This window comes from Rattus norvegicus, chromosome 4, assembly GCF_036323735.1.
Source record: "Rattus norvegicus strain BN/NHsdMcwi chromosome 4, GRCr8, whole genome shotgun sequence".
Lineage (NCBI taxonomy): Eukaryota > Metazoa > Chordata > Mammalia > Rodentia > Muridae > Rattus > Rattus norvegicus.
The window spans coordinates 121242366-121266472 of record NC_086022.1 but is presented as its reverse complement, the minus strand read 5'-3'; the positions used below and the strand labels follow the sequence as shown (position 1 = coordinate 121266472).

At 46.5% G+C, this 24107-nt stretch overlaps 1 protein-coding gene across 1 annotated transcript in view; it reads left to right on the top strand.

The window, feature by feature from the left end:
- Positions 1-24107, top strand: part of Antxr1 (ANTXR cell adhesion molecule 1) — a 187448-nt gene that overhangs the window by 69077 nt on the left and 94264 nt on the right. The window contains exons 10-12 of the mRNA NM_001044249.2: positions 6912-7010; positions 20160-20229; positions 21654-21732. Of these exons, the coding sequence (NP_001037714.1) occupies positions 6912-7010; positions 20160-20229; positions 21654-21732 (248 nt within the window). The remainder of the gene's footprint in view (positions 1-6911; positions 7011-20159; positions 20230-21653; positions 21733-24107) is intronic.

Below are 24107 nucleotides of genomic sequence, written 5' to 3'. Positions count from 1 at the left end.
GTACACACACACACATCCAGACAAAACATATGCACATAAAATGAATAAATCCGAAACCACAGGGGAGGGAAATCTGACAAAAGACACGGTCACATAAAGTTATGCCAGGGCCTTGTAAAGGACCGGTACAGGGAGGACCCTAAACTGGATTAGAGTTTATTCACCTCCCCTGAGCGCCTCCTCGGGGAGTGGGTTATTCAGAGTGTTTGAACTTTGTGTATTGTGTAAACACAATACAGTTTTTAATAATTCGGAACTTCAAAGTAATTAGGAGACAAGGGAGTCCCTTGACTGTGCAGTTATCTCATGCACGAAGCAATCTTGGATGTGTAGCAACCTTGTGAGACACCAGAGAGCCTGCAGGGGGTGGACAGTCTCCAATTCTCAAGAACTGTTATCTCTTTCCCCTACGTGCCTTATTTCCCTCTGGGTCCCACTGCCTAGCAGAGTACCCGGCACGAATAGGCCATCAATAAAACTCCATGTGTGTCTTCACTTACGTGTTCCCTCATAGCACAATACTGTAGACTCTTCCCTGCGGGATCTGTTAACTCCTGCTGTACAACTGTATGAGGTTGCTGTGCTTTTTAACTGTTTGGTTAGAATGAAGCACAAAGCAACAGAAAAAGCCCTCCTTGGTGATAATTCTAGATTCAACTAATTATTACTCAGTCTCCCTTGCATGCCATTAAGGTGTTTGAGACGATTTTAAAAACTGTGTATAAACTTCTGCATGCGGCACAGAAGTACGTGGCCCACGAGGTCTGCCAGATCCTTTAAGTAGATTACTCAGTGTCAGGTTCTAGGCAGTGGATATGGAGAGGAGAAATGTAAAAAGGGCAGAACTGGGCTCAAATGGCCAGCTCCACATACACGCAGGGTTAGGGAAACCCACTAGACGCAGTACCTATGTAGTGGAGTCTTTGCAGAATACCTCCAGGCTCAGGGGCTGCAAGCTGGCGGCCTGCAGACCTTGAGTGACTCACACACATGCACTTTTCTAGCCACACTGCAGTTTTTTGAAACACAGGTGTCGACACACTAAGACACCAATGCACTTCAAGATCCCGATTTTCCTGTTGTCTTAGAAGGTCAGGGTTCGTGACAATGGACCTGTGTCTGCTCAGGATAACGACAGTTGGGAGTGAGCGACTTTCTTTAGAGATGCCCATGTTCTTTTCACTCAATAGTCCCTGTTGTCAGCCCCGACCCAGACCAATATATGGTGGCCATTCGCCAAACTGCTTTGTCTTGACCCAGTCCCTGTTCCAAAGCACACAGTGGTCACCTGCTGTGTGGTACCTTTGACCTCTTCACTTAAACAGCTCTGTTCTCTCCCTACATGGATGCCTTTGAACGTTCTTGTTAAACCTTTTTGCATGTCGGGCTCTATGTCGTTAGGAAAGGCTGCCCAGTGAAAGGCTGGCTCCGCCTAACTGAGCTCAGCAACACACCCTGTGCCAAGCTCGGTGGGCCTCAGGCTCAGTTTACCCCTGACTCCCAAGTGCAAAGACTGCAGAAGGAACTGATTGGAATTGAGGCTGGTCCACACTTGGAGTCCTCCCCAGCACTTCCAGAAAGGGCATCAGCTAGACCCTTCCAGGGTCACTTTAGAGGCACTTGTAGCACCCACAGCTTCTCGTGAGGCAGGGAGGGTTACCCCAAAACAAAGCATTTCGCCTTCGGCATGAAGTAGACTCATCCGGGCAAAGTCAGATGAAGGTTTCATTTCTTGACCTTCTCAGTGTTTTGCAAAGCACTCCTGCCTGACACTAGACCCTCATCTAAATGAATGTTTCATGATCTTCTAGATAGACACACAACTCCTTCCAATCAATATTTCTGATTGGAAGAAGAACTCTCATATGCCGTCAGTGAGAACGCAAAGTGGGAAGCCACAGTGGAAAACAATTTTTTAAAATGTTTACTTATCTATTTATTTAATGTATATGAGTATTACATGTATACCTGAAGGCCAGAAAAGGGCATCAGATCGTATTGTAGATGGTTGCAGGCCACCATGTGGTTGCACCACGTGGGAACTAAACTCAGGTCCTCTGGAAGAGCAGCCATTCTCTTAACTGCTGTGTTATCTCTCCAGTCCTGAAAACAATTTCTTAAAATAATTAAGCACACGTTGACTGAGTGGGCCGTCCCTGACAGCCCTAGACATTTGCCCAAGATAAGAAGGGAAATGAACAGACTGTTGCTCATACTAGCTGTTTTTAATAGACTCAAAGCTGTAAGCCACTCACACATTCATAAGCAAGTGAATGGGCAAAAACAGTCTAATTTTTCTGTACGTTGGAATAATACTGAGCCCTGAAACAAACCCTGTGTAAACCTCAAAGTAATCACCGGGGAGCCCTAATTATACCAACAAAGAAGCTGAGCAGGACAGCTTGTTTGTACAATTCCATTCTCACAAGCTTCTAGAAAATGCAGACGGATATAGAAGTAATTTTTACAGGGGTTTCGGCCCCACTCCTGTCCATATAGCTCCCAAATAAAAGATACAGAGACACAGCATTTTATTAACTGGATGCCGTACTGTGCAGGTCAGGCTCTGAGCTATTCTGACCTACATCCCAGCACTCTACTTGCCAACTGAGCCTTGCTCTGTTTGCTCTGCTCCATGTGTGTCCTCAGGGCGGTTTTCTCTTGGCCACATGCTCAGGGTCCATCCTGCCTCATAGTGACCTCCCTCTTCCCTTACCTTTCTCCATCCCTTTGTGGTCCCTACCTGAGACCCCCAATCCATCTCAAGCCCCACCTTCCTCTCTCTCCTGCCTAGTCACAGGCTCTAGCCTTTTATTACCCAGTCAGAGATTATTGTGATCAAAATGCCCATGTCCACACTGCAACCTGAGTGCAAAAGACTAACCCCTAGGAGAGAAGGGGGAGCAGGGACAGTTGTTAAAGGCAACAGAGGGAAACACTGATAGTTTAGAGGTCACCATCCTGTGTGCTGTCAAGGGTGTATCTCATGTTAAATCCTACGCTTCCCGTGCATGCTAACATATGCTGATTATGTCTCATAGAGGTTGTTGTAAAATCAAAGCATTCTAACGTAGGTTACAAGGTGCCATAAGTGTTTACTAGGAAAGAAAACCTGAACTGACTCACAGGATGAAGTAGCCCTGACCGTAGTCAGACACAACAGGATTGGGTGAGCAGAGCAAGAAAAAAAATCTGCAAATGTCCAGAGAGTGAGAGGAAGCCATTCCAAAACTATGCATTTTACTTTTTTTTAAAAAAAAAAAAGGGAGAAAATTGAAGAAAGGAAAGGAAAGAGTATAGAGTAAGTTTGCCGAACCCCTTGGTTCACAAAACTATGAAAATTTCCCTTTTAGAACATACAATTTACTTAGTGTTTTTAATATCTCAGTCTTGAGTGGCCACAGCAGCCACTAATTCCATAATGCTTTCCTCATCCAGAAAGAAACAGTGTACCTAGTGAGTAGTCCCTCCCCACTCCACCCCGACAGCCACCACTGCAGCCACCAGTCACAAGAGTGGAACCCTGCCACACACAGGGCCTTTTGCATCTGATTTTTCTCATTTAGCACAGTGTTCCTAAGTTGCCTGTGTCGCAGCCTGCATTGGAACCTGGTCTCTCTTTGTGGTTAGGTAATATTCTTTTACACAGAGAGGCCTATGATCACTTAATGGGCATCTGTCATTTCCATTGTGGGCTCTTAGGAACATGCTATTGTGATTTCTTATACATGTTTTTTATTTGTGTTTCTGTAATGACTAATGATGGCGAACATGTTTTCATTTGTTAACCTCAGAAATTTCACAGATTAGACCAGGGTGGCTCCTGAACGCATGAGCACCTGACCTTTCCCCCTCTTGCTCTTTCTTTCATCCAATGAGCTTACATAGAGACGAACCCACCCCAGGTCAGACACAACAGAAATGCTATCTTCTGACATTAAGAACCTTACATTAACATTAGGGATAAAAACTGTGAAAGGATCCTTATCAACTTACATGTCTTGGAGATACGTTCCTTAAAGGATAAATGTCACCAAAGATCAATTTAAAGATCACTGCACATAGACAATTCTACCCTGAGGGCCCACAATTCACCCCGCCACTTCCCGAAGGAGCTAGAATCCCACAGAAGGGCCTGTGTGCACATCTCCTGTCAGCACTGAACTGTGAAGGGCAGAGGTGGGGTTGAGGATGAGGAGCATTAGAGTGGAGTGTCCTCGGTGAGGTGTATCCTGGTCCCTCCTTGCTACAGATTCATCACAGAGGGTTGGCTTATATAACTTCTCTGTACAAGGATCTGGCATTCCAGGGAGGCTGCTGGGTGAGATGTTTGAGCTGTTCTGGAAACCAAATGTGTGCACTGACATGGAAATCATGCCAGGCAGGGTAAGAGCCCGCCTCTCACTCCGGCTCTTCTCCTCAGGCCTAAGTGGTTGCATGGTTTGGTTCTCATCATGGGTCCCTGCTGTCTTCCTTCCTCAACTGCCTGAGGCTGGGCCAACCATACATGTGGGGACCTTCTTTTATAGAAGCCCCAACAGCTGAACTGGTGGTGCTGAACATGGTGTTAGAGAAGAGAGCTTGGCGTGCAGCCTGTTTCCAGTATCTCCTCTCCCTTTGCTGATCTGTGAGGAAACAAGAGGGAGGCGGAAGGCAAGGCGGAAAACATGCAGAGTCAGCAGAAGCGTCACCCAGATGTCTATATGTCTGGCATTCAAGCTAGAAACACGAGATGGCTTTCTCCTGGCTGCCTTGAGGAATTGAGATGAGTAAGAGTCTCCCGCCCATTGAACCAGATGATGCTCAGCAATGCACCAGGGTGGGAAGCACCTGAAGTTCTCTAAACTTAGCAATTGTGTGCGAGTGTCACCACGCGTATATAAATCCCTACCGCTCTATATAAATCCCTACCGCTCTATATAAATCCCTACCGCTCGCGACCGCAGCCCCGAAAAACCACATTGACCAATAAAGTTCCCAGCCCAGGCTCTGACTCTGAGGGTAAGGGTCCAGCTTTGCTGGTTCCCAGCAAATCACCAAAAGGCCAGAACTGTAATCCCCTTGCCCTCCTGGTCTCCATTCCTGATTCCTCCCTTCCCCTCTTATTTGCAATGTCCTCCATGCCCCTGGCCTCCTCACAATTAGTCCCTTGCTCTGCGTACAATTCTTGACAAAAGAGCCTACCTATCCAAAATTAGGATTAGTCAAATGATTTTAAGAAGATAGCGAATGAGGGCTAAGCGGGCGACCCCTGCTGCCTGGCTGTCCTGGATCCCAGATCAGGTCTGGGACCTTTTTAGTCTGTGTGCTCTTGAGTGATTACATGACGACTATGAGATCACTTTCTCAGCTGCACCCCCGGGCCTGCGGGGAGATGGGAATGACATCAGGGCCACACAATGCTCACCAGCGGGCTGGCACAGTGAGGGGCCGTTAGCTATCAGTCATTGCTTTGGCAAACAAGATCTCTGCTCTTATAAGTGTGACATAAGCTCATGACGTACACTTAACTTTGAAAGAGTAACATATGCTATCTCCTTAACACATTCTCCCCGCAGCAGTCTCTGCCTTGGTCACGGCTCACCTCAGAACTTTATCCATAATCACTGCAGTTTTTCTTCCGACTCTGCGCTATCTCTGTATATTGTTAAAACATTATTCCAAACCCTGATTTTCATTTATGCTCAGGTAACCAAGATAAAGAGGAAAGAGAGCCAGGCAGATGGCTCAGTCGGTAAAGTGCTTGGCACCTGGATCTGAGTTCAATCCCCAGAACACGGGGTCAAGAAAAGAGAACTCTTAAAGCCATCCTGGTGGTACACACATGTAACTTTAGCATTGGGAAGACAAAGGCAGCTAGGGCTCACTGGCCATCCAGCCCAGCCTACTTGGCAAGCAGGCAGTCAGGGAGAGACCTGCTTCAAAAACCAAGGTAGACAACTCCTGAGGAGCAATGGCTAAGGTTGTCCTCTGGCCTCTAGATGCAGGTGCACAGACACACAGAAATAAATAAGTAAATAAATGAACAGAATCAATTGCTTGATATCTAGTATAAACAGTATTCTTAAGCATGTCACTAACTGGGTGTTTTCCTTGGTAGGAAATAGTAAAATATAACAATGTCAATCATACGTGTTAAAAATTGCACACCCCCTCTACCAGTGTGAAATTGATATGTGAGCCCATGAGGTCTCTTCTAGACATAGAGAAATGGCTCTGCACTGAAGACCCAATGTCCCTTCAAGCAGGTCATGTTTGACACCTGACCTCCACGGAGTTCCGTGGCTGTAAACAGTGACTCCAACTGCTGTGTCCCTGAGAGAGGAGAGCAGCAGAAGCGTCATACAACGGCTGACCTCAGGGAATGCTTTGCTGGTTGGGGGAGAAAGAGACAAGAGAGTATGACCAGACATTACACAACTGTGTGCCCAGCAGCGCTTTACATGCAGGCCCTGACGTGCCATGGGCCGTAGTTTCTAAAGCTTTTGAGGCATCTGGGGTCTGAAGAAAGTCTCTCAGGAGATTCCAAAATGTAAATCAGACTCAAGGAGGGATGTTGGGGAGGAAGTGAAGGACCCTTCCTCCATCCCCTCTGGTTTTTTAGAACTATCTAGACTTGTAAAGTGGGTGAGATTAGAATAGAGGGAGATGAGAGGAGGGAGGGGTCCTGGCAGGCAGGAGCTAAAGCAGGGATGGAGCTTCTGGGCAGGAAGCTCTGTGTCTTTCTTGACAGCATCGGGGAGAAGGCGTCACCCTGAGTGCAATGAAGCCTTTCTGTTGCTCTCGTTCTACCTGACCTGATCCCTGGGTTCGGAAGCTTCTGGAAATAGCAGCCAGGGGCTCTGCAGTGGACAGAAAGCAAGTGTACAGGTGACAGTCATGTAATGTGTGGTGTTTGTTCCTCATTTCAGAGTCCTTTCAAGTGGTTGTGAGAGGAAATGGCTTTCGACACGCCCGCAATGTGGACAGGGTCCTCTGCAGCTTCAAAATCAACGATTCGGTTACACTCAGTAAGTCCCGGTGTTGCTGATGTGGGGGAGGGGGGCGTTTGCCAGCACAGCCTCTTACAGGGGCCCTCAGGGATCGGTTCAGTGCTAATGAGGCCTGCAGGGAGGAGTAGCTGGTCCTATTGATGCTCTTGGTTCTGACCTGAGTCTGGACCCCTCCTGGGTGGGTACGACCCAAGTTTTCAGTGTGCACCCTGCACCCCTAACACCAAACCAGCCCTAAGGAAGCCGTGAGTGCCTGCGTCCTTCCTCTGGTCTAAGTCCTTCACTGCCCGTGCAGGCCCTGCCTATGGAGGCTGTGGAGCTCCAGGCTTTTCAACAAAGCACTGGAGACTGTAAGAGTAAAAACAAGATGGTCTAAACAGATTAATCCTGAATAAAGCAAAACCCAGAATACTGGAGTCGCATGTGTGGACTCTGGGACCTTTTCAATCTGGAAGATTCTTGCTGGGAGTAGCCAGGAAACTCACATTGTGGTGAATTCCTCACATAAAATCAGGAATATGGAAGTAAAACTAAGCGCATCTCATGAGGGAAAACAGACTGTCATAACAATGGTGCGCAAGCAGGCAAGATGTGAATTTAAAGATGTGTGATCCAGTGGCTGTCCAGGAGAGATGGGAGGTCTGGTTCCACAAGGGGAGATGCTGGGAGCCTGGTTACTATTTGCATCTGGTGTCCATCACAGAGACAATTCCTGGCTCCTGTCTACAGAGATAAATAGCAGCTGCACTGGGCTGCATTTCCCCTCACACTGGACGCCCCTGGGCTTTATCCTTTCTGCTGGGCAGCCCAGAGGTTTAGCGGGGAAGGAAGGCAGACCCCACCCACAGGCAGCTCACCACCCACTCTGGATCAGCTCCTTGTAGCCCCAGAAGACAGGCGGTCTAAAGCTGTTTTTAAGTTAGGAAGATGGAAGGACACACCTTTTTTTCTCTCCTTGACACCTTGAAACCCTCTTGATCGTTTAAACACAAGCAGTGGCTTCCTCATAGACATCTGGAATTTCTGGCTTGGGAGAATATCAAACATTGAAAGCATTCAGTTAGTTTTATTAAAAAACTGGGACTCCTCTTGTGTGTCCAAACTGTGTGTGCTGTTTGAAACCATTTGTCATTGTCCACACGTGGGAGCTGCTTCCAAAGTCACTGTAAATCCCCATCTTGCCTCCAAGCCCAATCCCAAGAAAAGGCAGAAACTGGGAGGATTTGATTTTCATCCCAGAACAGTGAGCTTTTGAACTGACCTTCTGTGGGGGCAAACCATGGGAGTGGGGTGTCACGTTAGGAGGGAACAGGACACTGGACAGACCAGCAACAGCCACTTGATCTGTGAACTCTGATCTCTCATCCCTTTGCTCTTTTTCCTTTCCTGGCATGCACTCGCCAGCCCTCCCCTCACTCCCTCAGAGAAATGCAGGTCTTGAACAGCAAACTCACTTGTAGCACAGCCTTGAGGGCCTTAGAAGACAGAGAGAGTGACTCGATCTCAGAAGGAATTTACTTGTCACAGAGCAAAACCAGTGATGCTGGAGGTGAAATGCAAAAGTGTGTCACTTTAGCACAGGGACACACACTGTCTCCGAGTCCAGATTTAAACTCAGTGTCATTCTAATACTAAATCACCAAGGAAGGCATTCACTTTAAAGTTGGAAAGGAAATAGGGAGACGTTCCATCTCACTGCTCTGTATTGGTAATCTGATGGTTCTAGCATCGCCGCCATCTTGCAAAGGGTAGGAGTGTTCTAGAAAGCCAGCCAATGTGGTCCCCACATGTTCAGAGTAGCTGTACTTGAAACCTGGCCATGTGATTAAGAAATTCAATTTTAATTTCATTTGGTTTTATTTAAGTGTTCATGGCCATCTCTGCCACAGTAGACAGTGCCAGGACATCATTAAAGACACACGAGAACTGAAGGCAGCAGCAGCACCTTCAAATGCTTTGGGATAATCTTTCATTCCTAGGAATTATAGTCATTATATCTGCTAGACAATGCTGCTAGACAATAAGGGGGCTGTCAAACTGGATGTTTCGCCATGAGCTCCCCCCTTATTTTTTAAATTCTCTATTACTTTTTTTTTTTTGGTTAACATACAATTAGTGGGTTTTATTGTGATGCTTTATTTATCGCTGTTCTCTTCTGAGTTCATCCCTACCACTACCCCCAGCTGTAACCTCAGCTTTTACCAATACCTTTGCCCAGAATTTAATAGCAACCCAGGAGCTGGAGGGATGGTTCAGAAGTTAAGAGCACCATCTGCTCTTCCAGAGGACCTGAGTTCAGTTCCCAGCACCCACATCAGGCAGCTCAAAATCATCTGTAACTCCAGCTCCAGAGAATCAAATACAGACAGACAGAAAGACACGCACACACACACACACACACACACACACACACACACACACACAAATAAATAAATAAATAAATAAATATATAAATAAATAAATAAATAAATAAATAAAATCTTTTTTAAAATAAAAGTATTCTGGGAAAAACATAATGACAAACAAAATCTATTGAGAACAATTTTTAAAGACCTGTGAGTGACATAAGAAAAAACCATACAGGAATATAAAGAAAGTGAGGATTGATACATGGTCTAGACCCCAGGCATAGCACAGTATCTGGGGAAGAATACTGGTTCTATCTCCAGCTGTTACTGTAACATATTTGCAACATTCTGTGCCTTGTTTTTTTCACCTGAAGGGCTGTGACAACAGCTACTATGTCATAGGTTGTTAAGAGGCTTAGTGCAGCAGGTGGGACTCAGCATGGCCAGGAACAGCCGCCCACTCCTGGCTACAGGTGTTACCAGTAACCATGTTGCTGTCACTAAACAGAGAAGCAGCAGAGCATTGTAAAGATGTTACTTGCTTTAAATTTAATATTTATTTTTGGTACAAGCCCAGTGGAAATTCCCATGGGAGCTTTTAAGTTAGCACAATAACCTTAAACTTTATATGGAAGAATAAACTGTAAGAATGGCCAAGGAAAATGCAGAAACCTGCCTGAGATGACTTTAGAATGAACAAAATAAAAGATTATCCAAACAGTGTATGATTGGTATAACGGGCAAACAGCAATAGCACGGAGCCCCAAACAGAGCCAAACCCCACTATGAACTTAGTGTTAGGTGGCCATTTAGATCAGCGGTGCTGACACAGCTGGCTAACTGCTCAGAGAAACGATTAGAGTTGATTCTTATCAGTTAAACAAATTCCAGATGAACTGAAAACTTTAATGTGAACATGAAAATATAAAATTTCTAGAAAAGTAAATGTTTGCCTAATTATCCAGTAGATAAAAACATTGAGCTGAAAAAGGACTAAGCTCAAAGGGAAAAATTTGATGGTGTAAGCACATGTTTTTAAATTCTCTTCTTACCAGCCCCAACAAAAATCAAAAGGAAAAAGAAATAAGGAAAAATATTTATAATATATATAATACAGGGCCAAAAGGTTGACAACCCTAGAGTTTAAACCCTGGATCCCACAGTGGAGAGAGAAAACTGACTCCTCAGTTTCTGTCTGATGTCCATGCATGTGCACACAAATAATTAAACTGTTTAGAAAGAACGGGTGAAAGAGGTAAAGAGAACTCACAAGAAAACCAGTGCTCGCTAATCACAGAGAGAGCGCCCAGTGTGAAAATCAATGCTCACTCATCACAGAGAGAGCGCCCAGTGTGGAGATCAGTGCTCACTAATCGTAGTGAGAGTGGCCAGTGTGGCCATGGATGTGCAGGAGGAAGCCATCAGCTCTCTTTGATTTCCCTTCAGTCTTGTTCTTGACACGAGTTCCGATGCAGCTCAAGCTGACCTCCAACATACCACGTAGCTGAGGATTGCCTTGAATTCCTAATCCTTGAGCCTCTCGAGTTCCGTGATTACAGGCCTGCACCACCACATCCAGCTCCAATCGCTGACTTTGCTCTAGCAAACCTGGGAAAAATAACACAAAGTCAGTGCCCAGGCTTGACAGAGATGCAGATGAACAATGCGTTTATGCACGGTCAGTCAGACACCATCAGCTGCCTTTGAAGGCAGTTCTTAAAACGCATCTACTGCTGTAACACATGTTTTCTGAAGTAGAGCTGTCTTCACACAGACACAAGCAGGAGAGTTAAGAGAAAGAGAAAGTAAGATTATCGGAAGCATGGGTGCCGGCTTCTCGGAGAGGAGCCTCAGAGTGAGACTAAGGTAGAAAACATCACCATTCATCACAGTAGCAAGAGCATAGTTATGAGGTAACGATGAAAATAATTTTATGGTTGGGGTCACCAGAACTTGAGGAACTGTATCAATCAGTCGCGGCCTTAGGAAGGTTGAGAAGCACCAGTCAACAGGGATGTGGTAACATGGAAGTTTATTGTGCTACTTCTCGTGACAGTAAAGGAAGGAAGAAGAGGGGCCAGGGGGCATTTAAAGAACAGCATAAATGTTTCCGGGTGGGTGTGCCACATGCAAACTACCAGTCATCCTTCATAATCCCTAATATTGTAGGGGACCGCTGTGGGAATGTTACTCCCTGTGTTAAAACCAAGTTACAGGCAGTACATAAAAGCCATGTCTGGTACTGTTTTTCTTCACCCACAGTTCCGTGCAAACTTGAAATGTCGGCAGCGGCCACCCCTGCATAAGACTGCAGTACATTTATATTTTCTTCTTCCTGTCTGTTTTCTAAGATTCCTACAAACACACTTGCCTTACTCTTAAAAAAGTACTCACTAAAGTCATTAAGCTTAATTTAAATTCTCTTATAATTATTTAGGCCGAGCACACATATTAAACTTAGTCGGTTGGCTTTGTAATCACCAGGCTGAAGTCCCTTCTGGCCAAGAACATACCTTGGAAATACCACAAATGTTATCAGTTTATCCTGGCCCATTCTCCGACTTCAGTATTCAGTGTTCTGTGCCAAGAGGAGGCCTGCTTCCAATTGGAAACCCACTTGCTTAGAGATTTGAATGCTGAAAGGAGGACACTGGGGTGTGAGCTGAGAAATGACCCGTTTTATGCACAATAAATAAAATGACAGACAGTTTACTGTGCGTTTATAAGTAAGACACGCGCCAGACTGTTCTCGCGCTGTATAGCATCAGCTAGACACAAAGACACTGGGCTCTATACTTGCTCTCCAGCCCCACGGCCATGCTTCACTTTTTATGTGAATGTTACGTCCCAGCTTGATTTCTTATTTAACCGGCCTGCCCATGGCTGCATTCATACACTCCCAAAGGATGGGACTCTGTAACCTTTGAAGATACTTTCTCAAACAGGCAATTTTGAACCCCCGTCCCCACCCCACCCCCCAAAAAAACCCTCATTTGAAAATGAGCGGTCCAGGCTGTCTGTTTGTTTAAACTTTGTCTTTATCCAGAAACAGTACACTTCATCTAAGAAACCTCTGGGAGCCGGGGCTGCTGCGGGTACCCAGAGCTGATTATCGATGCGTCCGTGACAGCAGATAGAGGGGAGTGGGAAAGAAAGAAGAAACTTGAAACTTCCCAATATAAGCCTTTGGTGTGAGTGAGAACATCAGGTGTGCTGGTCAAAGGCACACATGCAATGTGCTTGTGTCCTTAGGCACTGATCTCCCATGAGCATGTCACTGGGTACTTCAGAGTGAAGAGACAAAAGGAGCCAGTGGGGTCTTTCCCATTTTTGATTCTTTCCCAGGGAGCTTCATCCTAGAGGTAGCGGTTTCTGATTTCTGAGCACCTAGCTTGTCCTGTGCTGGCCACGTGCCCTTCTGTGACCTCTCTCCCCCCAGGTCACCTCGTTTTCACCACAGCCACACTGGAAGGGAAGAGTTATCCATGCCCTCATTTTTGCTGATGAAGAAACAACTCTGATAAATGGAGTGTCAGTGTCACTAGATGGCCTGGTGACAATTTAGGCTTGGATGGTCTTACTCCAAGGCTTTGGACCACCTCTCTACTTTGCCATGGAAAGTGAATTCCCTCGGGGTCCCAGGGCACCAGCTCCAGTGCTCAGGTGACTGGAGCGCACCTGCCTCAGAGGGATTTGATTGCTTGTCTGATATCGCACGTCAAAGAAGGGAGGCTTGAACCCCAGTCCAGGGAAGGCAGCTCCCAGGCTCATTTCAGCTAGTTAGCTCCCAGCAGCTAGCAGTGAGATCACACCAAGACACCTCTCCTTCCAGCTTTCCTTGGTGGTTCCTTTCGCTTGAGCCCTGCTTCTCCTTTGCTGTTTGTGTATCTCCATCGCCCCAGCTTTCAGATGGAGCCCAGGTTTTGTCCTAGTTTTGAAGTGGTTCGTGGAAAGAGTAGGCTACTGCACACTTTTGTCATTTATACTCGGACAAACAGCATAGGTTGAAACCCACCACAGGAACGTGGATTTCGAGGTTTGATGGCCACAGAGACTTTTACAGAGGCAGCTTGACAGACTTATCTGCAAGTGTCCGTTTCCAGTCAGACTTGATTGGGGGCTATCATGTGTCCAGTGGCCTCAAGAGGAAATGCTAAGCCCTGTATGAACTCAGGCATGAAACGGTCTTCTTCATAGGCAGTACTGAGGCAAATTTGCTTGAGTCGCCCCCCGAAGTCTGTCTCCACCCTTACCCTCCTGTTGTGTGTGAGAAGTTTGCGTCCTCCTCCACCTCTGCACCTGGTGACTGGGTCTTCATGGACGATGCCTGTGTGCAGATAGCAATAGAGCAGGGCTTGGTACAGCCCTGCTTTGTGGTTTTTGTAGGGTGATTCTAGAGTAGGTACTGAGCATGGCTAGACCCTGGGAGCCCAGGGCAGGCTGTAATTCTGTGCCATGTAACTCCTTACTCAGCATCCATTGGGAAAGGTTAGGTTAGGTCTGCTGAGGGAAAGCAATAAAGGGTGTTGGTGGCTCACGCCCTGTGCATTCAGCTTTGTCCCAGCTTGCACACCACGGGCACGTGCCATGCACTGTGGCTTAGGGGGTGAGGATAGGGACCTCCCCCTCCTCTGGGTTTCTGTGAAGGTTTCATCTTTCTAGAGCTTGCTGGGACCTGTGGCCATGGCTTTTGGCATTCAGGGTAGCCTTGCCTCTTAATCTCAACTCCAAAAGTAAACATCTTCCAGATCTAATTGTGCACAGAAGAGTTATGTGTCACAAGGCACATGCCTTGTGCATGAATCCCGAATTGTTGCTGGTGGGGGGAAAACAAAGGTTTTAAAAGCATATTTATTCTTAGCAAATTACAGCTGTTTGGAGTGCAGCAGTGATTTGGGCCTCGGGATTACAACATTTTAAAAGGCTGAAGCTTTTCTGAGAGGATAATTTGTATGTTTTACAAATGTCAACAGTCAAGGAATTTTTGCTGTGGATTTATAGAGAGGAGAAAATGATTTGCAAGAACACTGGGTCCCATTACCTTCATTTCGTTTTCTTGCAATACCCAAAGCTTCTCTAATAACTTCAGAGAGAGGTGAATGCCAAATCCCACAAAGTTATGTGTAGTATGATCCTAATTCTATAAAAATAATACACAGAGAATGAAATATTATACCCAAAGGCCTTTGTGATATTTATCAGCTGGGCGTGCTGGTGCACACCCTTAATAATCCTAGCACTCAGGAGACCAATATGGGAAGCACAGCCTGCCCTACACTGTGAGTTTAAGGCTAGGAAGGCTGCGGTGTATGGGAAGAGCTTGTCTCATGATGTACACACACACACACACACACACACACACACACACACACACACACACGGAAAGAGAGAAAGAGAGATTATCAATGGGAATTATGATTATGAAATACTTTAAAAGTTTCATCTACTCAGAATTTTAACACTGCACATGTTACTTTTGTAATAGATTAAAATAAATTTTCATCCTGAGAATTCAGAAGAGATGTTCTGACAAGCAGGTTTGAACAATGATGTGAGCTATGGAGATCAAAACTTGTGCGTAAGGTCAGTGGGGACCATGAGAGACCAGCAGGGCATCTGAGTCTTGCCTGAGTCACATGACTTATTCTCTTACCTCCTTCTCTTCTGGTGCAGTGATGTGGTCCTAACACATCCCTCCCTGCAAATGCAGTTTCCCAGACAACTCCCTTTGTCCCTTCCCTCAATCCTGGACCTGTGTGGATGTTTGTATATCAGGTGCCTGGGCTCTATAGCTCCCCTACTCCATCAGGTCATGACCCTGGGAGCAGTATGGTGCCTGTAAGAACCACATTTAGATGATGAAGCTTCTCCAAGGAGGAGAGCACAGATGCTATGCCATCGGCCACTAGGAAGGCCTGGGCCGCCACTAGCCTATGTGACAACCTGAAACACCCTTCCTCCATTCTTCTATCCAAACAAGTTCCCCCTCTCCTCTACTCAGTATCTTTAACAATTCTGAAGTTTCTTGGAGTTGCATTAACAATCCAGGGGGCCTGTGATCTCTAAAAGGAGGCCTACAGCCTTGCTGCCATGAACTGAAGACAGATCTTAATCAGACTCACACCGGGCATCTCCTCTAACAGTGCTGATGTTTGGAACTGGTAATTCTTATGAAGATGTCCATGTCATTCCTTATCTTGTCTCCAATGCTTCCAACTGTGCCCTTATGGGGCAAACGCCCCCACTTGAGAACCACTGCCCCATATATACATGTTCCAAAACCCTATTTGGAAAAGTGGATCACACACACACACACACACACACACACACACACACACGCACTCACTGTAGTCCTGGTGTAACGTGGTGGGTGTGTGATCTACCTCAGTGTAGAACACTCTCACCTTGTGTTTCACAGACAGTGAACCTGGCAGTGCTCCACCTTAGTTAACACATTGAGTGTTTACCAAATGCTAAGCTTTCCATAGTAAGTCCCATTCAGATTTATAATGAAAAATTTGATTACAGTTTCTATCTTCTAGAAAAGAACTCTTAAGTGGAGAACAGGGCAAAAAGCTTTCCCCAGGGCCTGGGGCTGTGTCCCCATGCATGGCAGAGCCATGATGGACCCCTGCAGTTCAGTTCTCCATGATGTGAGCATTGTCACATGACAATGCTCCCTAGACCCGAGGGGTTCTGAGAACAACAGCAGGGTAGTTCAGTAGAACTCTTCAGTTCTTCAGACTGCACAGCAGGAATGTAAACTCTCAGGGACTTACATCAATTCTTGTAGGCTTAGATAAGGACTAGGAGCTGCTTTTCTGTTTTGTTTTATTCTTGCCAGAAATACATATTTATATCAAGGAAAGGTTGCCAAGACTTGGAAAGTATTTGAATTATTTAATCAGTCTTAAAAAAGAACCCACTGGTGCTTGGATTGACTAATGAATTTTAGTCTTGGTTTTATCCCAAATCCATAGTCACCAAGCTATAGGGAAGAATTCGGGGACCTTCTTCCCCAACCTGAAGAATGTTACGTTCTTAGGGTTAGAAACCTGGGACCATGCTCATTGCACTGTGGTTCCAGATTCTTACTTCTTGGCCCATAAAGCAGGGCCTCCAGGGAAATTCTCCAAGCTTGCCATGGGGCTGGGACTCCTGAGTGTCTGCCCTGGGAGGTAGGCCCACTCTGGGATCCAGCGTTGCCTGCTCACGGTCTTGATCATTTCAACAAAACATGGATCTGAATTCCAGCCCTGGCCCTTCTTGTATGGTCACAATAGCTCAAGTAGCTGGCGTTTGGGATAATGAGCATTTGTGAGCACCCAACTGTAGTCCTATAGTCCTAGTCTCTCCCTTCCCAGTGGGTGTAGGGGCATCTTGTAAGACTACGGCAATACAGTGCTGAGCAAAATCGGCATAAATGTGTTTATCTGTATACAAAGGATAAGGGATGAACCCTTATGCATACTTATTTATCGACACACGCATGCGCACACACACAAAACTTCTCCATAACTCCTGGTGTCTAAGTGATATCAGTGTAGCCAAACAATGTAAGCACTCAGGCATCTTGACAATTGTGGTCTTCACATCGCAGTGGATTTTAAAGGCTCGGGGACCATTGTATAAAATGAAGGGATGTTTCTTGTCTTTATCGAGTCTCATCGAGTCTCAAGTACTATACTTTGTGCATAAATTCATTCTTATTTATTTACACACAACAGCCCAATGACGTCATAGCCACCGTTCATGGATGAACCTGACCCCAGTTACATACCAGTTGGAGCAAAACCTGGGATGTGAGCCTGAGTCTGTCAGGGCGGGGTCTCCTCCCTCTTCACACCTGTAGCCAGCTTCCAGGATGCCATGTCCCAGATTGTGTTCAATGTGTAATGACACTGTAGTGACACTCATTGTTCTCAAATCCTGATTTAAGCCAAACTTCTGTCTGATTACCAGACTCCTGTAGACAAAAGATTTAGATTCATATGTCACAGGTGTGCTTAGAATTCTGAAATACATGCATTTCACATTCATTTAAAAAAAATCTGGTCTCCAACTCCCACCCCTTTCTAATTTTCTCCCTGGTTGTGAACAGCAACAGAATAGGCTACTCCAGGCTCCTGGTCCCCATTACTCTTTTCTATCCGTGCCCTGCCAGGGAATAGCAAAGTGAAATGGCCACCCAGTGAGCAGAGAAGCAGGACCCCACTGTCCTCGGAGTGGATTATGGCCCCATAAACAGCACAGCACACTGGCATTGGCAGAGACTGCAATGGGGAGAGAGGGTGGGCATGACCCCCAAACCATGCACAGGGCCCCTCTGTGACAATGGAGGAAGTCTCTGTGCCCGCTTCCCAAGTGGCCGTTCCAGGAAGGACTCAGATGATCTGAGTTATGGAAACCAAATGACCCGCCTCTGTTTAAGGAGAGAGGGAGAAAAAGCCACTCATTTTTGCGGTAAAGTGAAAACAGGCTCCAAACCAAACAGTCCCTCTCAGAAAATGCCAGCTCTACAAGTGAGCCCACAGCCGCCCAGCCTGGGTTCAATCTCGGGGACATCAGAGCTGTACCCCAAGCAGCAACAGTCCTCTGTCCTCCTGTCTGCTTTGCCCCAGAAATAGTTGGTCTCTCGAACAGTAAAGGAAGACAAAAAGAGGAGAATTAGAATTGTTCCAATGCCAAGACCTCGGCCTGCCCCCCACCCCTTGGTAGCTAGGGCAGAGAGATGAGACAGGAGCTCACAGGGCCAGCAGGAGCCCTCCAGCTCTAACCACAGCATGGAGCCTGGAGTCACAAGGCCTTCTGGGGCCACCCCGTGGTTGCCTGGGGCTCTGTGGGTGGGGCTGCACCCTAGGTACTGTATGCAAGAGCTGTGTATAAACCACAGCCACAAGGAAATAAATACACGATCTAGTCAGCCTTGCTGGGCAGAGTTTGGCTTATTCCCTCACCCAGGCTTCCCTGGAGCAGGAAGTCTCTCTGTGAGGACAGGATGCTGCAGAGTTCAGTCAGGGCCCAGCTTTGCTTCTATCCCTTTGTAGCTAAGATGTCACCTTGTCATTCTGAACCTCCAATTTGCTTCTGAAACGTGATCCTGGGATGGGAAGATGATTCAGTTGAATGGGAAGATGGTTCAGTTGGTAAAGTGATTCTCAGAAGTAAGAGGACCTGAGTTTGAACCCCTAGTACCCACAAATGATAAACAAACAAGCAGTAGCTAGGCAGAGCAACATGTGCCTGTGGTCAGTCCCAGCACTGAGGAGGTAAAGCCAGGAGAATAGCTATGGCTTGCTGTCCAGACTGCTGAACTGAATCAGGAAAACCCAGGTTCAGTGAGAAAACCCATCCCAAAACTAAGACGGAGAAACAGAAAATGCCCAAGGTCACCCTCTGGTCTCCACACAGAAACTTCTCTCTGTCTCTGTCTCTCTCTCTCTCTCTCTCTCTCTCTCTCCCTGTCTCTCTGTCTGTCTCTGTCTCTGTGTGTGTGTCTCTGTCTGTCTGTGTCTGTCTCTCTCTCTCTCCCTCTCCCCCCTTCCTTTTCCCCCCACCACACACGCACATGCACACATGCACGCATGCACACACACAGATCCCTTCTTCCCTTAGCCTCCAAGGCTGTCACTAGCAGCCCTGTCCCAGTGGCTTATTGGGTGGGCATCCAGACTCTGCAGGCATCTGCCTCATGCTATGCTGTACAGGAAGGAAGCGGTGATTTAGCCTGCCTGGGATCTGCCTGTCTCTGCCTCCTCAATGCCTACCATCCTGCCTAGCTAGAAGGATGCTCAGGATTTGAACTTGAGTCCTCATGCTTGCACAAAAGTACTTTATCAACTGGCTGTCTCCACAAAGACTATATTCTCTACCAAAGATGAGTATAGTGATTACCTATGTCCTACAGTCTCTATACAATTCACACTGAGATGCCATCCTAGGGCACACTTGTGTCTGCTGAGTCCTTGCTCATGCCAAACCCCACCAAAGCTGCCTCTTCCCAGATCTCCATTAAAGCACAACTCCTGTTGGGTATTCCTGAGACCTGACAAAGCCACCTGCCTTCTGAAACGTAGGGATATTTGCTGCACCTGTTTGTGTTTGACAGAGCATTTCCTCCGTGTGGATGGTCTCTGTCAAGCTGGACCTAGATGTGAATCTCCTTAGAGCCCTTCAGCTATTCCTTAGAGAAAAGTAAACAAACTATGCTGTTTACAAGGATTAGCTTAGATGGACAGGAGGCCAGGAGACCAGAATTAGGAAGGGGGCCCTGAGTTCTCTTCTAGTGGCTGCTACCATGTGTGTTAGGGTGCTACCATTTGTGTATGCATCAGGGGGAACCATGTCAGCTTTCGGCCGCTCTGACACATACCAACGTAAACAAGTTTCAGACGATCAGATTGGAAGCGTGTGAAGGAAGAAAGTTCCTCACCTCATAGCAGCCAGAGAGAAAGAGAAGTGGGAAGAAAGAGAAAAAGAGAGAGGAAACAGGGAGAGAGGGAGGAAGAGAGAGAGAGAAAGAGAGAGAGAGGGAGGAAAGGAGAGAGAGGGGAGGGAGAGAGAGAACACTACTAAAAGAACAGCAGTATCTGCCCCCCCCCCAGTGATTCCTTTACCCCCACCTCCCACCTCTGCCAGCATGGTACTTGGTTTCAACAGTAAACTCTCAGGGGACATTTTATATTCCAACCATAACCCAAGGCAAAAGGAGGTTTTACTTCACCTGGTTCTCTATTTCCATCCCATCCCTCTGGACTTGGTTGACGATCTCCAAAGATACAGAATTAGAAACCATAACCTTGTGACTTCCTTTTTACAGATGAGAAGCCCTTTGCTGTAGAAGATACTTACTTGCTGTGCCCAGCACCAATCTTAAAAGAAGTTGGCATGTAAGTTTTCATCAGCCACAGAGACCTATAGCCAGACAGGAAGAGGGAGGGGGATAGGGGGACAGCGACATATTCCTTCTTTATCATTGTGGAACCTCTCTCCAGATTCTGCCAGTGACCACCATGGTGTAGCAAACCAGGCACCAAGCGGTTTGAATCTCTCTTCATTCTCCTCCTCCATTGTTCACAGTGAATAAGACTCCCATCTAAGCTAGCTAAAAGGATTTGAATAACTTGCTCAGGGTCACATAGCAGCCAGTGGGAGAGCCTGAGCTCAAGCTGGTGTGCTGACTCAGTCCCAACCACATTTCTAGAAAGTTCTCACACGCATTACTCCACCCTGTCATCATCTGCGTCCTGGAAAGTGACTGTTATCTGTTCCTTCAAAACAAGGAGACTCAGAAAGGCAAAGTAAGCGCTGTGGCTGCTTCGTGACCGTCACCACCACCCTCAGTCCTCTGCAGAGTCTTACCCACATTCCCTGAAGTCACATACAGGGACCCTCTCATGGTGCCATTAAAATTAGAGCTGTCAGGAGAGTCAGCGCCCTGAGTTACAACAGGACGGGGCCCAGGGAGCCCAGATGATTACAGAACAGGAGAGAGCCTCCGCAGAACCATGCCTGGCAGCCTGGAGATGGCCTCCAGGGAAAACACTAAAGCTCTGACTGAGCATCTACAGTCTGAGGCCTGCTCTTATCTCGGCGGGACCTCACAGACAGAAGCCAGAGACGACAATCCAGTCTGTCCACAGCTATACCTCCGTGAGTCCAACAGGGAGGCAAAAGACTGCCCCACCAGACCCCCGAGCCCATATTACTAAGAGCTGAGCATGCGGCTTACAGTTTGTCCAATTTACCCCTATTGACTTGGATGACTCTTGGAAGACTTTATCTATCAGGCTTTGGTGATACATGCCTTTATTCTAGCACTTGGGAGGCAGAGGCTGTCAGAGTTCAAGACCAGCCTGGTGTCCAGAGCTAAGTTCTAGGACAGCCAGTGCTACACAGAAAAACCTTGTCTTAAAAAAAAAAAGGAAAAGGAAAGAAATAATGAGAGGGAGAAAGGAAGGAAAGAAAGAAAGGAAGAAAGAAAGAAAGAAAGAAAGAAAGAAAGAAAGGAAGAAAGAAAGAAAGAAAGGAAGGAAGAAAGAAAGAAAAGCAAGCAAGCTTTACCTTATCATGAGGTATAACAAACAGGTTAAATAAAGGCAGGCTGTGTTTGCCCCTGTAATCCAAAGTTAATGTCCTGTCTTGACACATTAAGGGAGCATATCCCAGCATCTCTTGGATACCACAGGTGGTGGCCCTGAGACTGCTTCTCAGAAGAATATCGGGCCCCACGGGGAAGTGGACAAGCTCTGTCTGGCTCTCAGTCTGCTGTTCACAACACACAGGCTAAGTGCCTCTGGTTCTCTTGTTGCAGGAAGGCTGCACTGCAGGTCAGCATGAATGACGGCCTGTCCTTCATCTCCAGCTCCGTCATCATCACCACCACACACTGTGTAAGTCACAACCTTCCAGCTCATTGCCATTACCATTTTCAAATGTCCTCCCCAAACCCCAGGCTCCTCCAACGTCAACCATGGAAGGTCTTCTGGGTCTTTGTTCTGCCCACCCAGCCCTGATACAGCTGGGTCAGGGTGTGCTTCCCTGTGAAGTGTACCAGGGATGCTGTGCCAGGTTCTCTGTTTCTGGCATTGAGGAGGAGCTCTGGTGGTCTCGGCCTGTCCAGATGATTCAATTGGGGTAAGCCCTTCGGTCAGCTACACCAGGAGAGGGTAGACAGGAAAGCATTAGATAACATAGAAAACATGTCTTGAAGAGCTTTGGGTGTTTTTGTTTGTTTGTTTTGTTTTTTAAGAAAGCAGGAAATGATTACCAGCTCAAAAAAGGTATAGATTTATAGAAAACCTATTATTTAAGGATGAGGAAATGGAAACTTGTTTATGTGATTGTGGAAATAATCTAGGGCAGTGGTTCTCAACCTATGGGTCATGACCCCTTTGGCAGTCAAACAGTTCTGTCACAGGGGTCACCTAAGACCATCGTAAAACACAGATGTTTACATTACCGTTTATAACAGTACCAAAATTTCAGTTATGAAGTAGCAATGAAAATAATTTTACACTGGGGAGTCACGGCACATGAGGAACTAAAGGGTCACAGCATTAGGAAGGTTAAAGACCACTGCCTTAGGGGAAAACAAAATGGATGAAGGCAGAGAGAGGCTGAAGGGGCCTTGCACTGGTGGCTAGCCTCTGCTGGCTCCTACCACATGGATCCCTCCTGTCAGGAAGTTTTCATTCTGGCTACCCCTAAAGTCACCTCAGAGCCTGTTTCGTTTTAAAATGTGATGCCCAATAAATCAAAAATATGGGTTTAAAAGAGAGGGAGTGTGCGTGCGTGCCAGCTTCACCTCATACTATGCTGGCTGCACCTGAGCCTCATATTGGTGACCCCAAGGCATTCTGAGGAGGTGATTCAGGGAAGGGAGGACTTGACTGGGAACACCTGGGCCTATGAAGTCCCTTCTGACCAGTGTCACTGTCTCAGAGCTCAGCCTATCTGGGCTGGGGCTCAGCTCACTCATCTAAAGAATCTGTTTCCTAACAGTTGTGTTTCGAGCACTACCTGTATTTGGATATTTTCTTTTGTTGACTAAGTGCTTGTTCTCCACTAGCTCTTCTTTGCAATGGGGGTGGTTAGTGAGTATATTTACAAAGGTTGTTCCTGGTTAGCCACTGAAAAGCATGTGGATAGAACTCTTTACAAATTGGTATCATGCCCTTAGTATTGTCATGGGTAGATGGGAGATAGCAGTTGTGCCCTGAGGCCAAACGAAGCAAAAATGTTTTACCTTGTAAATGCACAGGAAGCTGAGTTTCATGGTGGACATGACTATTCTTCCTAATACCTCCTTATAAACATTCTCCATCCCGTGTGGGTAATAACCCAGCATAACTAGAATAGACAATGGAAAAGGTTCACCTGACCCAAACAACTAAGGCTGTCATAGAGGAGTATCACTACTTAGAAATGGTCTTTGCTCAGACATCTGGTCAACCATCCTTTCTAGATACCTAAGCATTACACTACCAAATTTGACAGCTGTGTAGGAGCAGTAAAATGCCTTCACCTGCTTGTCCTTCCAGTCTCATAGTGCTCTACCAGTGTGGGCCCGTACGTCTGACCACACCACAGACAAACAGTTACTGCTATTGAATCCACAAGGGCAAGGGAGGTTGGAAAGTAAACAGTCTTTGGGTCAAGCTCGAGGTATGAAAATACAAGGCTACAAACTTAAACCAGAGTCTCTGAAGAAGAAATGGTGGCCTTAACAATGTGCTGCAGTTTGAGTAATTCCCCAGAAAGGCCCACTGTATCTCACTCCAGCTTCCATTTGCTCCTCAAATTACCTCTGTGTGATTATGACACCCAGTCTCCTGTTCAACAGACTCTTGATTAAAATCACCTCTGAATACACTCCTTTTCTCTTCAGATGATTCTATTAGTCTATAAGAAAACTCCTGTCACCCTAAGATTTGAGATACAAGCCCATTTGTATACCTATTCAATAAAGTCAGTGATCACAAGATGTTCCCTCCTGCCACTTAGGACGTCTCAGTAGACAGAGGGTGGGGGCTACACAGTAGACAGAAGAAATGATTCCGAACCATATTAAAAATAATGTATGTGATATGGAAAATACTAAGAGGGTTTGGTCCTGCCTCAGTGAGTGGGCTCCAGTGTAAACCTGCAGCATTGCAGTAGAGCCCTGGATAGTGAGGAAGTTAACTGTGAGGCCATGGGAGGGGCAAGGAGGGTAGAAGTTTCCGACCCCAAATCCCTAATGTTAAGACCCCGAGGCATCTGAGGT